Raw genomic sequence first — 19,897 nt, 5'->3', positions numbered from 1 at the left:
TCTAAACACGGGTTTTGGTGATTTTACAAAAAATGTGAAAAATGATACCTAAATTCTGAGCCTCATAAAATTCTGGTAAAATATGTGGAATCTTAAAAAACCATGCCAACATAAAGCAGACATATGGGAAATGTAAGTTATGAATTTATTTGGATGCTATGACTATCTGCATCAAAAGTAGAGAATTTAGAACACTGAAAATAAAGAGTATTTCCAAATTTTTGCCAAACTTTGTTTTTTTTCATAACTAAACGCAAAAGATTTCATCCAAATTTTTAAACTAATTTGAAATACAATGTGTCACGAGAAAACAATCTCAAAATCCCCTGCCACTTATAGTGACACAGGGCAGATTTGAAAAATGGGTCCGCGTCCTTAAGACCAAAAGAGGCTGAGTCCCTTAAGGGTTAAAGAGCCAGCGCACCGTTAATTGGTGCTACTGGCCGTCTGCCCTAATAAATGGACTGCCTCTTCCTCTGCATCCTGCCGGATATCTGTGCCTTGTGCCATAGAGAAAACTTGTTTCTGTTTGCCCTGTGCTTGTATTGTGATTTCCCGTTGTGACCCCGGTACCGTTCTTGACTACCTCTGCTTCCTGCCCTTACCTTCTGTTCTGCCATTGAATTTGATACCGTGCTGCCTGTCCTGATCTCTTGCCTGTCCCTAACCACGATTCTGCCTCACGATTCTGTACCACGCCCTGGTTGCCACTGTGAGCAAAGTCGCGCCAGTCGAGCAACCTGGGGGTATTGCGCAGTAGCTCTGTTGAAAATCTGGTGCCACTTAGACTCTGCTCCCAGGTGTCATTGCTTATGTCATCGCTCACAGTGGTACAGTGGGTCCACTACCCCTGACACCCACCATGAATACTGCCAAGGATCCGTTGCCTGAGCTGGCTGACATTACCAACATCGTCCCAGTCCCTGCATATTGCCGTGCAGGGCCAGCAACTCGGACAGGTCACCGCCTTGTTGCAGTCTTTGTTGGCTACTCAGCAGCAGCATCAAGTTCCTGCAGCACCTCCTGCTACACCAGTTATTCTACCTTCTGCAGAACCCAGGCTGAGACTCTCCATGACTTACAGGTAGTTACACGAAGTTGTGGAGAGGCTTTACCACCCAATTCTCCTAGCACATTGAACTAATGCCTACGCAGTTCTTCATAGAACAGTCTAAAGTGGCTTTCACGATCAGCCTTCTCTCCGGGAAACCCCTGGCATGGGCTACTAGCCTCTGGGACAGGGATGATATGGTCATGGCTACTCTCACAGCATTCCTTGCTTAATTCTGGTCCGTTTTTGAGGAATCTGCCGGGCATCTCCCGCCAAGACTGCACTGCTGAACTCTTCTATCGGAGACTATGCAGTCCAGTTCCGTACTTTAGCCCTGGCATAGGCTACTCCCCTCTGGCACAGGAACGACCTGGTCACAGCTAATATCACCACATTTCTTGCTGAATTCCAGTCCTTCTTTGAGGAACCAGCATGGGCCTCTTCGGCTGAGACTGCCCTGCTGAAATTACGCCAAGGGGCCTTGTCTGTCGGTGACTTTGTGGTTCAGTTCCGCACCCTAGCTTTTGAGCTAAACTGGAATGAAGCGACCTTGATTGCTACCTCTGGACATATTAAAGATGCCCAGTCTTCATGCGACCTGCCATCTTCCCTGAGCGGCCTGATCTCCCTGGCCACTCAGATTGACATCCGCTTGTCTGAGGCTCGGAGGAGCAGCAAGTCAAACAAGCGCAAGCCAGGAAGACAGGAGAACCTGTACCAGCCCAGAACACTTTCTTTAGACTTGTCTAGTCCGTCCTCAGCGTCCGGGAAACGCACGCACCTAGGGTTCTTGGGAGAAGCATCCCTAGTTGACATCAAAGCTTCTTCACACCTAAACATACCTGTTCTACTCAGCTCTGGGACAGGTAGCCAGTTTTAAGTTTTGGCCATCCTGGATTCCAGCTCTGCAGGAAACCTCATGGATGCTGCCCAGGTCTCTTGGTATCACCCTCCTGTGGTCCGCCACTGGTCATCTCTTCCATCAACGGACAGATCCGCTGTGATCCATTACATTACCGCAACGAGCTTCTATCTCTGCAAGTATGGGCATTGCACAAGAAGAGACTATCATTGTATGTGCTCCCCAGTCCACGTCTTCCATGTTATTAGGCCTCCCATGGTTGCAGCAACACACACCTGTGCTCAACTGGCAGACTGGGGAGATTCTGCATAGGGGACTAGAGTGCCAGTTTCGCCACCTGGCCGCTCTCCACCCAGTGTCCACCATGTCTTCTTCGGTGTCCTCCAAACCTCTGGTGGGATTCCTCACTTCCCCACTATGTCTTCTCAAAAAAAGCAAGCAGAGATTCTGCCACCACGCCGTCCCTACGATTGCCCAATTGATCTGCTGCCTTGCACATCTACAACATGAGGTCAGCAGTACCCATTGTCTGTGCCCCAAACCACGGCCATGTCAGCCTACATCAGGGAGAATTTACAAGAAGGGGTTCATATGCAAGTCTTCTTCCCCTGCCGGTGCTGGATACTTCTTTGTGGTCAAGAAGGATGGTTCTCTCCATCTATGTGTTGACTATGTCTTAACAAGATCTAGGTGAATAACCCTAACCGCTACCACTCATAACGGAACTTTTTGACCCATCCACGGAGCCAAGGTCTTCACCAAATTGGACTTACATGATATACTCGTCTTTTTTCATCAGACGCATGTACAGCACGTTCTCAGGTGCCTAAGGACCAACCGCCCCTATGCTTAGCTCAAGAAGTACCTCTTTCTCCAAAAGCCTCTTCCTTTCTTTGGATAGATCATCTCTGACAAGGGACTTCAGTTGGATCCTACCAAGTTGTTTGCGGTACTTCAATGGCCTGCCCAGTATTTCTGAGCTTCATTAACTATTACCGGCAGTTTCTACCGTATTTCTCCTCCCTCATGTCTCCCATTGTACCATTAACAAAGAATAACACTAATCCTGAACTCTAGCCTCCAGTGGCTGAAGAAGTATTCTCTAAGCTGAAGTCTGGCTTTGTTTCTGCTCCTGTTCTCAAGCAGCCTGATATGGAGAAATCATTCCAGCTTGAGATCAACGTTTCCTCATTAGAAGTGGGAGCCGTTCTCAGCCAGAAAGAGCTCTAAGGCCAAACGCTCACCTGTGATTTCTTCTCAAAGACCTTCTCAGCTGCATAGAGGAACTACTCCATAGGAGGTCCTGAACTTCTGGCCATAAAGCTTGCCCTGGAAGAGTGGCTGAAAAGCTTGTCATCTGGTCTGTGTCTATACAGATCACAAGAACCACCTTTATCTCCAGACTGCTCGCTGGTCTCCTTTTCTCATTTCAATTTCCTGATTCACTTCTGTCCAGCAGAGAAAAAACGTCAAAGCTGATGCCCTGCCTCCGATGCTATTGGGGAAGAACCGGTTCCTCAACATATCATTCCCCCTGAACGACTGTTGCCGTTCATGTGGTCCTACAGCAACTTCCTCCTGACAAGACCTATGTCCAACCTGTTCTTCGGAAGGGAATACTAACTTGGGGATATTGCTCTCTGCACTTGGACACAGGGGACAGAGATCATTGTCCCCTGGGGACACAGATCTCTGCACCCTGGGGTGCAGAGAACTGTCGTTCTCATATCCCGTTTCTACTGGTGGCCAGATCTGGTCAAGGATGTACGAGACTTTGAGTTCCTGCGATTCCTGTGCCATTAACAAGTCGTCAAATCTCAAGCCAGAAGGTCTGCTCCTACCATTGCCGATACCCAATTGCCGTGGACTCATATAGCCATGGACTTTGTTATGGATATTCCGCCATCTTCAGGTAATACTGTCATCTGGGTGGTCACAGACCAGTTTTCTAAGATGTCCCACTTCGTTCCTATCCCTGTTCTGTCCTCAATTCCCCGTCTTTCCAGCCTGTTCTTTCTCTACGTCTTCTGGCTTCATGGACTCCCTCTGCACATTGTCTCGGACCGAAGGATCCAGTTTGTTTCCCTGTTATGACGTTCCCTGTGCAATGCCTTCAAGTAAAGCTGGACTTTTCCTCTGCGTACCGTCTGCAGTCTAATGAACAAGAAGAAATAGTTAATCATTAATCAGACTCTGGGCTGCCATTTCCCTCATTTTGTCTCTGCCTGACAGGGCAACTCTGTTATTGTGGGCAGAATTTTCCTACAACTCTTTGGACTCTGAATCTGCTGGCTCAGCTCCCTTTTTTTACATATAAAACAAAGGTGAAGGGCAGCACTGTGAAAGAGAATATTTAAATCCAATGTGGGTTCATGCTTGCAAAGGTTCAAGACACAAAAATCCAATGGATCTAAAAGCAGCGCTTCGTATCTTTCAAATGTTTATTCACATGTGGGTATAATGCTTTATACCCACTTGTCAATAAACATTTGAAAAATACGGATTGCTGCTTTCCTGTTTTGGGTCAGTTATAAATACATATATGTAGCATTGTATGTTGCAAGGTCAATTTTTCTTTAAGTTTTCTTGTTGATGGATTTAAAGGGGTTGTCATGGATTTGAAAAGCATGTCTGCTTACTTCCATATACAGGTTATACATGGTATTTCAGCATAGCCGCATTGAGTTTTCTACAAAAAAAAATGGTAAAATATTCAGAATAGCACTTGCAGCAAACAATGGGTGCAGGCCTTCTGAAGGTTTGACCAAACCATTTTGTCATCCAGATCAAAAAAATATGATAAAGCAGCACTCCTCAAGCAATTTGTCTTTCATTACACCATTGTTTATAGACAGGCAACATTTCCCCTTCTCAGAGAAGGTATTATCTTGCTGAGGAGTGCTGCTTCATCGTATGTTATTAATCTGCTTAAGTTTTCTACAGCCAGGGGTGGCACTGTTTGTGGAAGAGTGGAGAGAGTGGGAGAAGAGTGTGTTTTACATAGGACTGTATGTTAGAGGGGAGAGATGGTACTTACATGGATCAGATGGGATGATGATGTACAGAAGGGCAATCAGCACATAGCAGGTCATACTGATATAGAGGGGGGGAGTATATGATACGGTGGTGCTTGGTAAACCAGTAAAGTATGTTGCACATCCATCTTGGCCAGTATTGTGGTTAAATGTAATCTCAGTGAAGCTGACTTCATGTGCAGTGATGGCAGTTGCACTCACAACATTACTATGGTAACAGAGCAAGACAGTCTGTCAGATCATCACTGGGAGCAGATCATGAAAGGGAGGAACTGTTACTAAGAACTGAGGGCTCATGGGAGTTGTGGTATTCTGTGGTGGCCATCTTGGAGATAACTCTACTTACTTTAGAAAGCCTATTGCATTCACTGAATCATAAAAACAAAATATTTGAGCCCCATTTTGTGATTAATAACAATGGGGCACATTTACTTAGGGTCCGTTGGATGCATTGCTGTCAGGTTTCCCAACTATTTCTCATTTGCGCTGAATTGTCTGGGGTTTTTGGCGCATTAGATCGGAATGTGGTGCATCGGCGCCAGCTTTCATGCGACAATGAAATCGGGGGGTCGTGGCCAACAGACAGCCCGACAAATTCGGACAAACCGCAGAATTTTAAATTCAAATTGTGTCGCGAGATCAGCACTTATACGGACCGGGAAAAAGAAGAAGGTGAACTTCCGGGGGACCTCAGCGGGAAGCGACACATGCAGGAAATTGGACGCACGATTTTAGTGAATCGCGGTAGCTCTGAATCCTCGCCAGACATTCCAGATCGGGAATCGCGACGGGACGGGTAAGTAAATGTGCCCCATTGTGTTTTGTTGCATTATTTATTTTATAGCATTATGTGTTTCTGTATCAGACTTTCATATTCCCGGAGCGTAACGGCATGACGTAGCACGCAGCACATGCACGTCGCGCTGCACAACCGCCCTCCCTGCCTCCGCTCCCCACGCTGACCTGATCTGAGTCACGGCCCGAGGAGTAGGAGAACGGAGGTCTCGGGCGTGGGCTCGGGTATCCCACCCGGTGGCGGCAGTGGAGCTACCGGATATGTTTTTCTTCCCATGAATGCCGTTCACCGTGGAAGGAGGCCGGAAGGAGGCCGGCCGTTTCTGGCGCAGTTGTGGCGCATCTGTGGCGCTCGGGCGCTTAGGCGCTGAATATTGTACGGTCCGTGAGGTGAGCTAACAGGACGATGAAGACGAGCGGGGGATCAGACGATACGATGATGACGTTGCCTGGTGCCGGAGGCGCGCAGACCCGGAGGAGTGCATTCTGAGATCGCTGCCGAGGCGGCGGGGTTGGAGAGCTATCCTGGATGTCGGCGCGACCGGAGATAAAAGCTGTAAGAAGTTCATCGTGTTTGGTCCCTGGGCTTCATCCCGGTGAAGAATTGGTTTTGGAGCCGTTTGCATAGAAGGGTGAGATGGTCCTGTATCGGTACCTGGCCTGACTCGCCTGCGGCCTGTTGCGGTTCGACTGGATGGGTGAGATGCACCTGACTTTAACCTTAACCGTCTTTTCCTATGCTCTAAGTTGTCTCTACTGGGTACTAACGCTGACTTGTCACTAATCATACTAACATATTAACATCAACATCTGCTTGACTACGGCCGTTACCCATTTGGACAATACGTGGCTAAGATTGCAGAAGCCAAGTTTCAAAAAAACGAGACATTTGTGCTATGCTGTGGCTTGGGTTATACTAACTCTGTCCTCAAAATCTTCTTATAACTGGACATGGCGTTTTTGGCTACGTTTGCCTTTTTTTAGTTTCTGCTCCTGCAGATTGCAGAACATCGTATGGTGTAGTGTCAGTTGTTTATTGCGCTCTCTATTTTTCAGTGTTTTTCAGTATTTTGTATCCCGTTCACCGTGATAATCTAATTCCTATTATTGTCAACTGTGCACTATATGTGGGCCTATTGCTAGGGTGTTTTTTTTTTTGTTTTGGTTTGTCAGGTCTTCGGGCATGCCTCCTAAAAATGTTTCAAGGAAATCCTCGGGGGTAACCTCCCCTAAGGAGAAAGAGAAAGGAGGGGCTAAAGGGGAGAATTCTGTAAAGTTAGATAAATTATGGAAGTCCCCCCCAGTTAAAACACGAACAGGATCGTCTATACAGAAGAATTATGAATCTGAAGTTGTAGATCCCAAAGATAAATCACAAGGTCTCCGTTCGACTATGATAGAGGGGGAGGAACAGGATGGGGGTGAGGCAAACATGGGAGCAGAAAATGAAATGTTAAAAAAGATTCTTGATTCTATAAAAAGTGGCTGAAGTAGGTAGAGTTGTACTATGGTAGAACAGGTGGGGGGATTTGGGGGGGGGGGGGGATGATCCGATGCTGGGGATGCTGTTTGGTTTCAGTAAGGTGCTGTGCCTTTTTCTTTCATCCCCCTTATAGATACAATAGATGGGTACTAGGTTTATAGTATGGAATATAAGAGGGTTCAAAGACCGCTTGAAACGCTGCATTATCTTTGATTACATAGTTAAACAACTTCCCGCGATTGTTATTTTATTGGAGACACATCTTGATAAGGAATCTTTGGCTCTTGTAGAAAGGAGGTGGGCCAGTCAGGTATACAACTCTGTTTTTTCAACATTCTCTAGAGGAGTCTCTATTCTGGTTCATAGATCGGTCGCCTTTCAAGTATTAGACGCAAGCTGTGATCCAGATGGAAGATATGTATTCTTGTCAGGTATACTGGATGGCAATAAATGTGTCCTTGCAGGAGTCTATATACCTCCCCCCTTTAGATATGATGTCCTGATAAATCTACTGCGGTTCATTGAAAAAGTGGGTGACTGTCCGGTTTTGATCCTGGGTGATTTTAATGCTGTAATGTCGGATAAGAAAGATCGCATAGGTGGGAAAAAAAACCCGGGTAGTATAGAGAAGGAAGACACCCCCTTTGCTAGGTTTTGCCAGGAAGTGGGCTGGAGAGATGTGTGGAGATCTTTAAAGGGTGAACAGCAGATTTTCTCATGTTATAATCGCTCCCATAATACTTTTTCCCGGATTGACCTAGCGTTGGCTAATGATCTGGCTATCGATTGGGTGGGGAAAATACGGTATGATAATCGTTCCATCTCCGACCATTCACCGATGGTTCTTGAGCTGTCCGGATCGAGGAACGCGGTCGTTAAGTTTTGGAAGCTCAATGCACATTGGTTAGTGCTATTGCCAGACGAGGATAAAATTAAGGAAGAGTTACATAGATTCATTCTGTCAAATAGATCCGGGGTCCACCTTGGGCTAATGTGGGACGCTCTGAAATCCTTTCTCAGAGGGATATTAAATTCAGAAATTATATATCTGCGTAAGCAATGGGTTAGAAAGGAGAGGCTCTTAAATAAAGAGCTAAAAGAAAAAGAGAAGGCTTGTCTGGAGAGTGGCTCAAGAGAGCGCCGCAATAGTCTTGTCAGGGCACAAGAGGAATACAATAGACTAATGGCAGACAAGGCGACTCAGAAATTATTCTTTTTGGACCAGAGGGCACACTGTGAGAGTGGTATGCCCTCAAAGGGGCTCCTGCAGAAAGTTAAAAAACAACAAGAGGATAATAGAATAACAGCCATTAAAAACAACTTTGGGGAGATAACTACCAATGCCGTGGAGATTAGAGATACCTTTTTAAAATTCTTTCAAAGTATATATACCTCAGATTTGGAGGTATCAATAGATGATATAAGATCTTTTTTAGATAATATCCAAATACCTTCCATCTCGAGGGAAAAGGTAGAGGCCCTATCGCGCCCGATAACGATCGCAGAGCTTGAGGAGGCTCTTGCTGCCTCTAGACGTAAATCCGCCCCGGGTCTGGATGGGCTCCCTTTAGAAATTTACAGTAGATTTGGATCTATTCTTCTACCTGTTATGGTGGAGACCTGGGAATCATCACAAGGGGAGGGCAGGCTGCCGGACTCGTGGTATGATGCCAGTATTGTTTTGATCCAGAAAAAAAATAAAGATCCATTGGAAGCGGAATCTTATAGGCCGATTTCGCTCATCAATGCAGATGCCAAGCTGATGGCTAAGTTAATTTCAAATAGACTGAAAGAGTTTGCTCCAGTACTCATACATGAAGATCAATGCGGCTTTCTATCTGGTCGTCAGAGTAAGACTAATATAAGAAGGCTATTTGCGGGTCTCCAGATGGGCCGGGGGGGGGGTCCCGCTCCATCCTGTCTTTGGACGCCTCTAAGTCCTTTGACAGGGTGGAGTGGGACTTCCTCTGGGAGGTCTTGTCTAGATTTGGGCTGGGCGCCCCGTTTGTGGATTGGGTTAAACTTTTTTATAAAGCCCCGAGGGTCTGTATCAGGGTTAATAGTGATTTCTCCCCCTTCTTTTCATTGTCTAGAGGTACTAGGCAGGGTTGCCCCCTGTCTCCGCTCTTATTTGCGTTCTTTATAGAGCCCCTGGCAATAAAATTGAGGGCAGACAGGGCAATAGAGGGGGGAGGAATAGCTGGTGTTGAGGATAAGATAATGTTATATGCTGACGATGTTCTTCTTTTCCTCAAAGACTCTGATATATCGGCCCCAAAAGCCTTAAAGGTTATTCAGGAGTATGGCAGGTTTTCGGGATTTGAGATAAACACCCATAAGTCAATTATGGTCCCTCTGGATGATGACCCTCACCCTAATTATTCGCAGTTCGGTCTTAGAGTCTCCTCTTCATGTGAGTATCTTGGCTTAAAGATTACGGCCAAGGTTGATGATTATATCACTTTGAATCTTGCGCCCTTAGTAATAAAAATAAAAAATAAGGTGAATACATGGAATACGCTACCATTAAATCGTGCGGAGAGAGTTATACTTATAAAGAGCGTTTTGCTTCCACAAATTTTATATGTAATATCTAATGCTCCCTGTTGGATTGGCAAGAGATGGTTTGGGTTTATTCGGGCGATTATAAACAAACTTCTTTGGGGGAGAAAAAGGGTTCGCATTAAACAAGAAACTCTAATGCTTAATAAGGAAGGGGGCGGGTTGTCGCTCCCCTCCTTCTATCATTATTTTTTGGCAGCTCAGACCCAGTTTATCCTGGAAAACAGACAGTCTATTATATTCTATGCGATTACTTCGCTGGTGGAGTGTAGATTTGATTCAATTTTGGCGCTATTAGAGTCAGGCCAATTGAAGCGTCTGAACGTTAAGAGATTCCCTATGGCTCGGTTATTGGAGTACACCTGGAGGGATCTTAGGAGGTTATTTGGTGTTAATGGAGGCTTTAAATTTACTCCGCTGTGGGGTAATCTTAACTTTTCGGAGCTAGCTAAAATGGATGACGTTGGGTTTTGGGAAAGAAAGGGAATTATTTCCTTGGAGCAGTTGGAAGAAGATGGGTCATTGCCCTCCTTTCAGGATTGGTGTCTTAGGGATTTGTTGGAGGAAAGGGACTTTTTTAGGTATCGTCAAATTGAGCACGCTTATAGGAAAGAGGTACAGTATGATAGGTTTAGGACACACATAGGGGGTAAATTCACGGACTTATTAGATTTAGATGTATCACGAATTAACCTATCAAGTATTTATGGTCGTCTTAGGTATACTATAGACCAGAAGTTTAGTCACATATCTCAATCGAAATGGGCAAACCAGGTTGGTTTTATCACCCGGGTACAGTGGCGTGATATTTATAAGAATGTGGTAAGATCAACGATTAATTTAAATCACAGATGCACACAATTATACATTTTATATAGAATTTATTTTTCACCAGATTTAATGTTTAAAATTGGTTTAAGGGAAAATGCGAATTGTAGGAGGTGTAACTGTCCCCAAGCTGATATTCTACATGTTATATGGGACTGTCCAATGATCAATTCTTATTGGGAGGAGATTTTTACGAGATTAGAGAATCAGCTTCAATGCTCCTTCCCGCGAGTTGCCACCTTTGGGGTCCTCGGTTTGCTCCCGATCGCTCTAGACGACAGATTAAAAAGTGATTTGGCCCTGAAGACCATGTTTCTTGCTAGATTAGTTTTTGTCAAACATTGGCTAGATGAGAAGCCTCCAGCTGTGAATGAATGGTGTAATTTAGTTAAGCGTATAAAATCATACGAATGTGCGTTTGAGAAACGCTATAGGAAAGGCAACAGACTTGGTGATATTTGGAAGCAGTGGAGTTTATAGAGGGTTCTCTGTAACCCACTGTGTTTCGATGGTGTCCCTGCAGCATCTCCAGCATCGGTAGAGGGTGGGGAGGGAGGGGGGTTTGTCGGGGGGGATTATGTTTTGATGTTTAGACATTTCTTTTTGTGTGATAGGATGGTAGCCCTCTGTAGAAGGGAGCTTGTGTATAAGATGTTTTGTACAACATGACATGTAATGTCTTAATGTATACCTGATCCTATTTCGCAAAAGTCTTGTAAGATTATATGAAAAAAAAATAATAATAAAAAAAAAAAGAAAAAAAAAAAGACTTTCATATTCCCAGAATACCCTTTTAAGCATTTGGCTGTGATGTACTTAATTGAATAATGAGTTTTTATAAACTCTCCTGGATAGATGGGTAAACTTGTCCATGCATATGTATTCAATGGTAGAGAATAAACAAGGGAGCTGTCAACAATCATTGCAGCAAACACAAATACATGTCAAACAAATACAGTGAATTATACATTTTTTATTTAAATAATTTAATATACAAAATATAAACATAAAAAAATATTTAACCACATAATAATTTACTATAAATATTTAGTAATAAACAGAATATATTAAAACTGTTTTGTGTTCTAGCATAGCATTATAATCACACAGAAGGAACTAGGAGTCACAGCTCTGTATTCCTTGCCATGCAATTTTGGAGCCTGAAATACAGTGACCAGCACCGGAGAAGCCATCCAGCCCGGCAGACAACTACCAGGAGGCCACTCTCCCTGCATCAAGAGAAGCATCTCTGTCAGTGTAACGTCTACAAACATAAATAAAACACAACTGAGTTTTCCATATAAAAATATTAAATTAACATTTTCCATCTTAAATAAATATTATATATAAATATATTCAAACAAGGGCTATTGCATTGATAAGACTGTATAGAGGGGGATACCATGAGAAACCAAAAGGGGGTAATTGTATGTAAGGAGATTGAGAATTGAAGAAAGAAACATCTCCTTTTTAATATGATCTGTGCTGTATATTATGTAATCTGGAGCACTGTTATCATTTACAATGCAATTTCAAGTAATGTTAATCCCCTGTTGACAATCATGTATCTGTAGTTACAGCACAATAAGAAAGCAGTGTGCTGGTGTCACATGATAAAGAAACAAAATGAGCCTATCACCACATCATCTAAGAAAAAAAAGTCCAAAGCAGCAAAAGATTCAAGTAATATAGCAGCATCAAACATACAGTTAACAAAAGAAAATAACCTGTCTTCCCTTATAGTCACTGCATAAATTGTGTGACCATAATGTATCATAGGGATTCATGTTTATTCCTTTACCGTGCAGATGGTTACTCAGTGGACAAGAACACTAACCATGGAGATACATTGTAGCTCAAAACATATGTATTTATGCCCAATATGCTTTATTATTTACTATTAAGTTGTGGACATATTAAAAATCATGCCCTGAAGTATGACCATAATAGACCATGTGTACAGTGGTTGTTTTGGAAAAAACTAATTTTTTCCTCAATCCAGCATGGAAGTAGCATGAAATTCCCCGCTGTGTTATTACTAAAGATATATCCAAGCTCTGTAAGTATCCATGATGTAAAAAGTAATAATGATAAATAAAAACAATTCCAAATTTCTCTGTGTATATAATGTGAAATGTTACATATACAACATGTATATGAAAAAAAATATGCTGACAATCTACTGTGAACAAAAAAGCTTTGTTGGTAGATCTACTAGCAGCACTTATTTGCCCATCTGCACTTCGGTCAAGAGTGTAATGTAACAATTCCTAGGGTTCCTTATCAATGCTGACAGTTATTGCTGTTTTCTATCAACCCTTTACAATTCTGATGAGCGTTCTTTTAGTAGTACTGTAGGGTTTACTTCTTCTAGTGCAGAGTTAGAACTTGCATTAATGGTTGCAGATGCACTGAGTTTACTTTTTAACACGTGAAATGAGACAACAGGACAGTCTTTAACATTTTGGCAGATGAGCTTTTGCAAAGAAGCTGTGTTCACAATATCAAAGCCAACCTTTCCACCAAAAGTGCTAGGCTTCCAGTACTCAGGAGAGCAAATTGGATTACCCATTAGTCCTTTCAAGGAAAATGGAGCACCAATTTCAACCATGGTCTCTCCAAATATGGCTCCTGGACGGGGCTTTTCCACCAAGAGTCCTGGGTAAAACTCCATAGCATCAATATCTCCATAAAGGTTTTCCAGCTCCGCAGACATTTCCTTTTCTCCTAAAATAAAATTGGATTATTAGTTCAGAATTTAATTAAAGTTACAATACTGTAAAGCTATGTGACAGGCCATAATTGTGTAATTTTAAAGAGGTTTTAAGGGCTAACACATTGAGAATGTATCCATAGAATTGGTCCTCAGCATCAGATTGTTGGAGGTCCATTACCAAGCAGTTGATAAAGAGGTTATTGATTCCTGTTTATCAGCTGCTGAGCACAGCTAATGTGTGAGGGTGGTAACTGTTGGACCCCCACTAGGATAAATCATTAAGATTATAGCCCATAAATCTCTTGAAATTTTTCATTTAAGACACTTTGACATACAATTTAAAAAATTCTGACTGAAAAAGTACAATTATGCTCTATAAGTACCTGTAATTGGTGCAGCAAGGCTACAAAAGCTTTACAGTGTTTTTACCTATCACGTGCAATATCTAACCAATTGCATGCAATTTCAAAGGCTGTTCACACTGTGTATGAGCACCATATATCTAGCTTTACATGATGGGAAATGTTAAAAACTGCCACACAATTGTACAAGATAACTACTGGAACTTTGTGTTAAACCCTCTATATTGAGACTTTTTAGATAAATATAAAAATGGAAAATTCAAGAATACACATAAATCATTGCTAAACTGTATCTGGATTAATCTATTACTAAATCCCAAAACACTAAATACTAAAACACTTGATTTATATACCTAGGGAAAATGTTGTTTTTAAACTTGGTACAGAAATATTTCACTAGCATTTAATTTGTCTCATGTTGAAGGCCTATAGCTCTTTATTGCGTATGATTTTCTAAAGACATCATCTGATTGGAAAACACAAGGTTAATCTGTGCAGTAGCTGTTCTTTGTAATCTCTCATGCGTGTCCGTGATTTCAGCATTATTGTTTTCACTACATGCTGTCACTCCTTAACAATGATGTTTAGTACGAACTAGGACTCCCTGTGACTTAATAAATTAAACAAAATCATACAATTACAGTATTCCTTCTGCTTGAGTAGCTCCATGTTGCAGTACTGAGGAGGCAATGTAAAATCTTACCAGTAAGCTCCTCAAAGGACTTGAAAGGCTTCAGCATAAAACGCTTCCTGTATTCATTGAGGGACTGGTATCTCATCTCTCTGCTTTGCTCTATAGAAGCCATGGCCACTCTAAACACAGCCGCAGGGAAGTTTCTGCCACCGGCCACCTATATAACAAAATAAAAACAATTAATTTATCAATTAATTAATTAGATCAGGAATGTTGCCTGGATGCTACTATATATATATATATATATATATATATAAATTATATATATAATTTTGCATATGAAGATCGTGTAAATCATGTTTCTCACCCTTCCAGCACTTTGCTTGGTGAAAGATTCAACCATCTCTGATATTCCATGTTCCAGCATAACAGAGTTATTATAAAGAAATTGCTGATAGTTGTACTCCCTGTCACTTATTTGGAAGGTGTCTGGAAGAAGAGGATGCCAATGATATAGGGTATTGAATTCTGCAGCAATTCGGTTCTGGTACTGGAATCTCTGGTTGAACAGCAATTCTGGGTCAAACTTCAGTTTAAAGTGGTATCCACTTAGATGCTGCACATAATCTTCAATCACAATCTTGATGGTTTCACCTTTTATAAGATAATTAGAAAAATGTGTTATATCCCTCATATACTTCATGTAAACATGTTAGCAATGAAATCCTTTACTTTTGAGCACTGCAGACATTTTAGAAAAGATCATTGTTAGGGAGTATGTCATATATGATTAGTACAAAAAGCAGTGCCATTAAAAGATGGCATTATAGTATTATAGATAAATACCCATTGTGCTACATGGTAAACTTAGGGGTTTGGGTAGCAAGAATTTTAATTAAATAAAAGACAAGGGTAATATATAGTTCGGGATCATAACTAACTTTATGGGTCCCGATCCCCTGGGCCTGACCACAAACTTCATATGAATATCGAGGCTGTGTTTAGCTCAACCACCCAACCACACCCTGGCTTTGCTGTTGGCTAAGTTGCCAGCTGCATTTAAATTCTAGTGCCCATGCACAACAGATCTAACCTGCTGGCAGCGCAGGGTGCGGCTATTTTGATGAGGATCCTTGCTCCCCGATTATGTCATCATTGCTGCATATGGCTGCAGTGATTTAAATGCATTTAAACAGTTAACACCCAAAATTGGTGCCAGCACCGATCACAGGTGTTACTGGTTGGGGTCTATTGGGTAGAGCCAAAACTGAATTTTCTTAGGGGGTCTGCTCATCACTACTAGCAAGCAACATTTTTGCTGAAAGATGCTGCAGAGATAAGGGTGACAACAACTGTTGCAGTCATGGTTATGACTGGTTTCTGATACATGAGCCAGCCAACACATATAGTGAAAGGATCAAGAATGTGTGAATAGGAAGGTTCCAGAATGACCCAGTGGCATTCTCTATACATGTAAAAGTTTCTAAACTCACCAATCAATATAAGCCTTGCAGTTTGGAACAAATGTTCATCGTCCCACTCGGGATGCTCCTGCACAAGAATATCACAGACTCGGTTGTGTTCTCTTAACCAAATTGTGGCGTACATCATGAGACCTGGAACAAGACCAAACACTTCCTGCCCGACGGCAAATCTAAGATGTTCTGGCACATGTGATGGATATAGCATCTCTACCCCACTGCCATTCACTGTTGGGGGATACATCTCACCATCAATAATCTATAATAAAATACATGTGTAGGGTTAATGTAGTACTACAGAGAATTGTTCAGAATCAGAATGTATTTGGTATACACTTAGAAATTACATATTCACCTGGTATTTTAATTTTCCGTCTTTCTTTAGTCGCAGCTTGGATTGTCTATCTAAAGTTTCTCCATAGATGTGGTTTAAATCAACCTGTCAAGTACATTTACAATTAGATTTTGAATCTGTTCAGAATTATAGTTATTAAAATTTTATTTTCTAAACTATAGATAATGTTATGAAACACAAATGAAATGTAATCCTCTATGCTCTTACCCCGTGGCCTAGAGCTTTAGTGAAGGCAGCACCTCTCTTGACGTCAGTTTTAAAGAACTGATGTGTAAAGTGTTGTGCGAAGAATGCAAACATGATATTAGTTCCTTGTGGGTCAGGAATAAACTGTCTTCTCAGTAAAAACTTCTCAACAACCAACTTTACACTTGGGAGTTCCCTCTTTCCTGAAACACAAAATATAGAAACAGGCATTAAACATACACCAATAAATAAGCAGAATCTCTGCCACTCAGAGATTCAGGATCTGAACATGACTGGAATACTTCAACTGATTTAAATAGATACTCTCAATAGCAATCAATACCTGATTAACTATAGATATTGGGTTGTGATATAAATTTGTCATAACAAATCTCCCTTACCGAAATATTATAGCATTATATCCTAGGGCTTCAAGGAGAATACATACCTTTTACTCCCATTGGTGTTGGGCAGTCTTTTCCTACTGGTGGCAGTGATCTAGTATAGTATGAAATGTTGGAAAATGCTTCCCAGTTTTTGTAGTCATAGTGACTGTTGTAGGTAGGCGGGCTATCAATCAAGTGAGACCTTGCTGTAAAAGGAAATGAAATGCAATTTTAAAAACAGGAATCACGATCATTTTTGGACATTGCGCTGGATAAATGGCAGCTTTTAGCAACACTGTATATGGTTTAGAACGTATGGTTTAGCACTTCAATTCCTCTATTAATAAGCACGTGTTATGCCCACAGTGGAAGTTGTGGTGGCTTAATCTCATGTATACCCAATACTGCTCATTCTTAGGAAACACAGAGAATTAAGAGATAATTGAAAAGGTTTTGGTAAATCTAAATATCCATGTAAGTGCACATAGTCTTATATTTTCAATATATATATGTCTGGTATATTTCCTGCCTGGGAATTATGGTATTTATATTGCATTTTCAAGTGAATGGATTCTAGCTGTAAATAAGTTGAAGTTATGTCTTGTGCAAAATGTATGAAGTATATCATGTTAAGAATTATCTGTGTTTCTTGTATATTCATAATTAATATAAGGTTTATTAATGTAAATGGAAAAGACTTGACTGTCCATGAAATTAGTATAACGGTATCTATGTAAACAACAATAAACATAGAGTTCTACTTACATGTTAAGACATATTGCATAATCCTATCACGCAAGAATGAAATATTATTGATTATATTCCAGATGCCTTTAAAGTGAGTTAAGATGTAGTGAACATTGTTGGGCGAGGGCTTTAAGGTAACTTTCAGCCACGTCAAAAGTTCAGCTGGAGAAACAAAAAAGAATAGAGATTACAATCTACTCTACACAATGACACAATGACACAATGAATGATTAGTGCGGCTACTTACGTGTGCTGCAGTTTTCACCATAGTATCCTGTCCTTGTGCAATCACATTCATATCTGTCATGGCCAATAGTCATGCACACACCTCGGTTCTGGCATGGGTTAGAGCAGCAGGGGTTGACTGCAAGATCAAATACATTTACTAAATCAGATATCATTGGAATAAACTTTTCCTGTTACTATTCTATGTTCAACTTTGCGAGCAGCTTACACAGATTAATACATTGTTATCTCAATTTCTACATTTTGGGGCAGTGTTTTTACTCTTAAGTTAGCAATATAGTTAACATATAGTTACCCATATACCACCACTATTAGCAACAGGTTGAAGATTACTATGAGATGTACCAAAAAATACATTTGCCCCAGGCTGTGCTGTGTCCGTGTACACACTACAAGCAGACTGTTCATCTTATCTTAAGCTTTGACAGTTATGAAAATATTCTATATTGCAGACCTTCTATACTTGATCAGTAATAGTTTTATCAGTGTTCACATTCAGGTACAAAATGAAAATATTAAGATTAATATAAAAACTTTAAAAAAAACATGAACATTTACCTGCATAAGAAGAAGCAAGGAAGGAACATAAAAATAGTCCAAGTAACATCATTCCAGCAGTGGATGGATAAGTAATCTGGAGCAGTAGTCTGTGCAGTAATTCTAGGATTCTGGTCTGTGCTCTCTGATAGCACAGTCTGTGACTGCTGGAACTTTTATATTGCAGCTAAAGCATTGTCCCTCCCCTGGAGGCGTGCAGATCGTGAGCTGATGAGTTTGTTACGTCACAACCATTCAGACATCCAGACACTCATGCAAGAAAAAAATAAAGACGACGTACATTTCGAGACATATCTTGAGACATAGTCTTCTCTTTACTCTCTTCACATGTGATATTAAAAAGTTTCTTTTCTGAATGAAAAGACCTCTTCTTAGTAATGTAAACGTACACAGCAATTATATCTGTCTTCTTCCTTTAAAGACATTAGGAAACAAGGAATGCAAAGACATCTATTGACTTGTATTAGCATAAGACAACACCTGTGCTACCTGGTCTAAAGAGGATATTTATTTAGGCATATTGGTTACAAATACTTACATATCCTTTTAGCTGAGGTAATACAGACAGGGAAGAAAACTTTTGTTTTCACAGGGAGTGGACATTCAATATCTTCTGAAAAAAGGCTCAGAACTCATAAGCCAAAATAAATTTTTTTACATATGATAGGTCATCAATATCAGATTAATGAGGATCCGACACTCTAGTATACAAGTGATAAGTAATTCTGATTGCCACACACACAGAATTAACACCAGAGCCTGTTAACTACAGCTGATAGGTACTGTACCATACTAACTGAATAAATGGCTTCTATAAAAATGGTACCACCAACAATGGTAATCTTCATAAACAGATGCTGGTTAAAATCAGCACCAACAATAAGTTCTTGAGTGTTGATTCTGCAGCAGTTTACTTACCTCTGAGCCTGAAACTAAAAGGAAAGCTGTAACCATAGAGTTGCCTTCCTTAGAAACTGCAAGTGTCTAGAACATGTGCTGTGACAAGTCAGTGAAAATTAACTTTTGTGCAATGTAGAAGATAGATCTCCTTTACCCAAGAACTGAAAGGCTTTATATTCACAAGTCTTACATTTCTATCTCAAATTTATTTAGATACATACGCCCATAGCATTGGTCCAATATTTTTCTAAAGGTCAATCTGATTTTATTTGTCACATTCTAAGGGTCGTGTTGTTTAACTTTTCTAGTACATATAGCTGTTTGAGGGTTATTTTTATGTTATGAAATGTGTATTTTTTATTAAATCCTTTTGGGAGGAACAAATTTCTGGAGAACTATTATTTTGTTCATAGACATTTTTTTTAAATGCGATGATTTATTGCTGTCATTTTGGGATACATAAAATTAGTTCTGCATATGCTTTTGGGGAAAGGGAAATATATATCACATCTGTGGGATAAAAAAGGGTTACATTTATTCTTGGGGTTCCTGTGAGTTTGGCTATACAGAATCAATATTATTTAGCAATTATCATAATAAGGAGGATTATTTGTTCTTATTTTTTATTGCCTTGGTAACCCATCATGAACTACACCCTTAGTCAAGCTCCTTACATGCCACAGGGATTCAGGCTTTGAATTCCAGTGTTT

At 41.0% G+C, this 19,897-nt stretch overlaps 1 protein-coding gene across 1 annotated transcript; it reads right to left on the bottom strand.

Moving 5' to 3' along the window:
• Positions 1 to 11,569: 11,569 nt before the first annotated feature.
• On the bottom strand, positions 11,570 to 18,401 carry PTGS2 (prostaglandin-endoperoxide synthase 2). Its single transcript, XM_072127262.1, has 10 exons — positions 18,288 to 18,401; positions 17,731 to 17,847; positions 17,502 to 17,645; positions 16,799 to 16,942; positions 16,372 to 16,553; positions 16,165 to 16,248; positions 15,822 to 16,068; positions 14,696 to 14,982; positions 14,398 to 14,545; positions 11,570 to 13,343 (listed from the first exon to the last, which is right to left on the bottom strand). The coding sequence occupies exons 1-10, from the start codon at positions 18,337 to 18,339 to the stop codon at positions 12,937 to 12,939; spliced, it is 1,812 nt and encodes a 603-aa protein (XP_071983363.1). The 5' UTR covers positions 18,340 to 18,401; the 3' UTR covers positions 11,570 to 12,936.
• Positions 18,402 to 19,897: the final 1,496 nt, after the last annotated feature.

This window comes from Engystomops pustulosus, chromosome 10, assembly GCF_040894005.1.
Source record: "Engystomops pustulosus chromosome 10, aEngPut4.maternal, whole genome shotgun sequence".
Taxonomy (NCBI): Eukaryota; Metazoa; Chordata; class Amphibia; order Anura; family Leptodactylidae; genus Engystomops; species Engystomops pustulosus.
This window is presented reverse-complemented; position numbering and strand designations above follow the sequence as displayed.

Bases quoted from the DNA above. Each gene is read 5' to 3' on its own strand.
- PTGS2 (XM_072127262.1), bottom strand. From the start codon at position 18,339: ATGATGTTACTTGGACTATTTTTATGTTCCTTCCTTGCTTCTTCTTAT. The intron at 17,848-18,287 runs GTAAATGTTCAT...TTGATCTTGCAG, and splicing joins CCTTGCTTCTTCTTATGCAG to TCAACCCCTGCTGCTCTAAC. The intron at 16,943-17,501 runs GTAAGTAGAACT...TTCCTTTTACAG, and splicing joins TATGCAATATGTCTTAACAT to CAAGGTCTCACTTGATTGAT.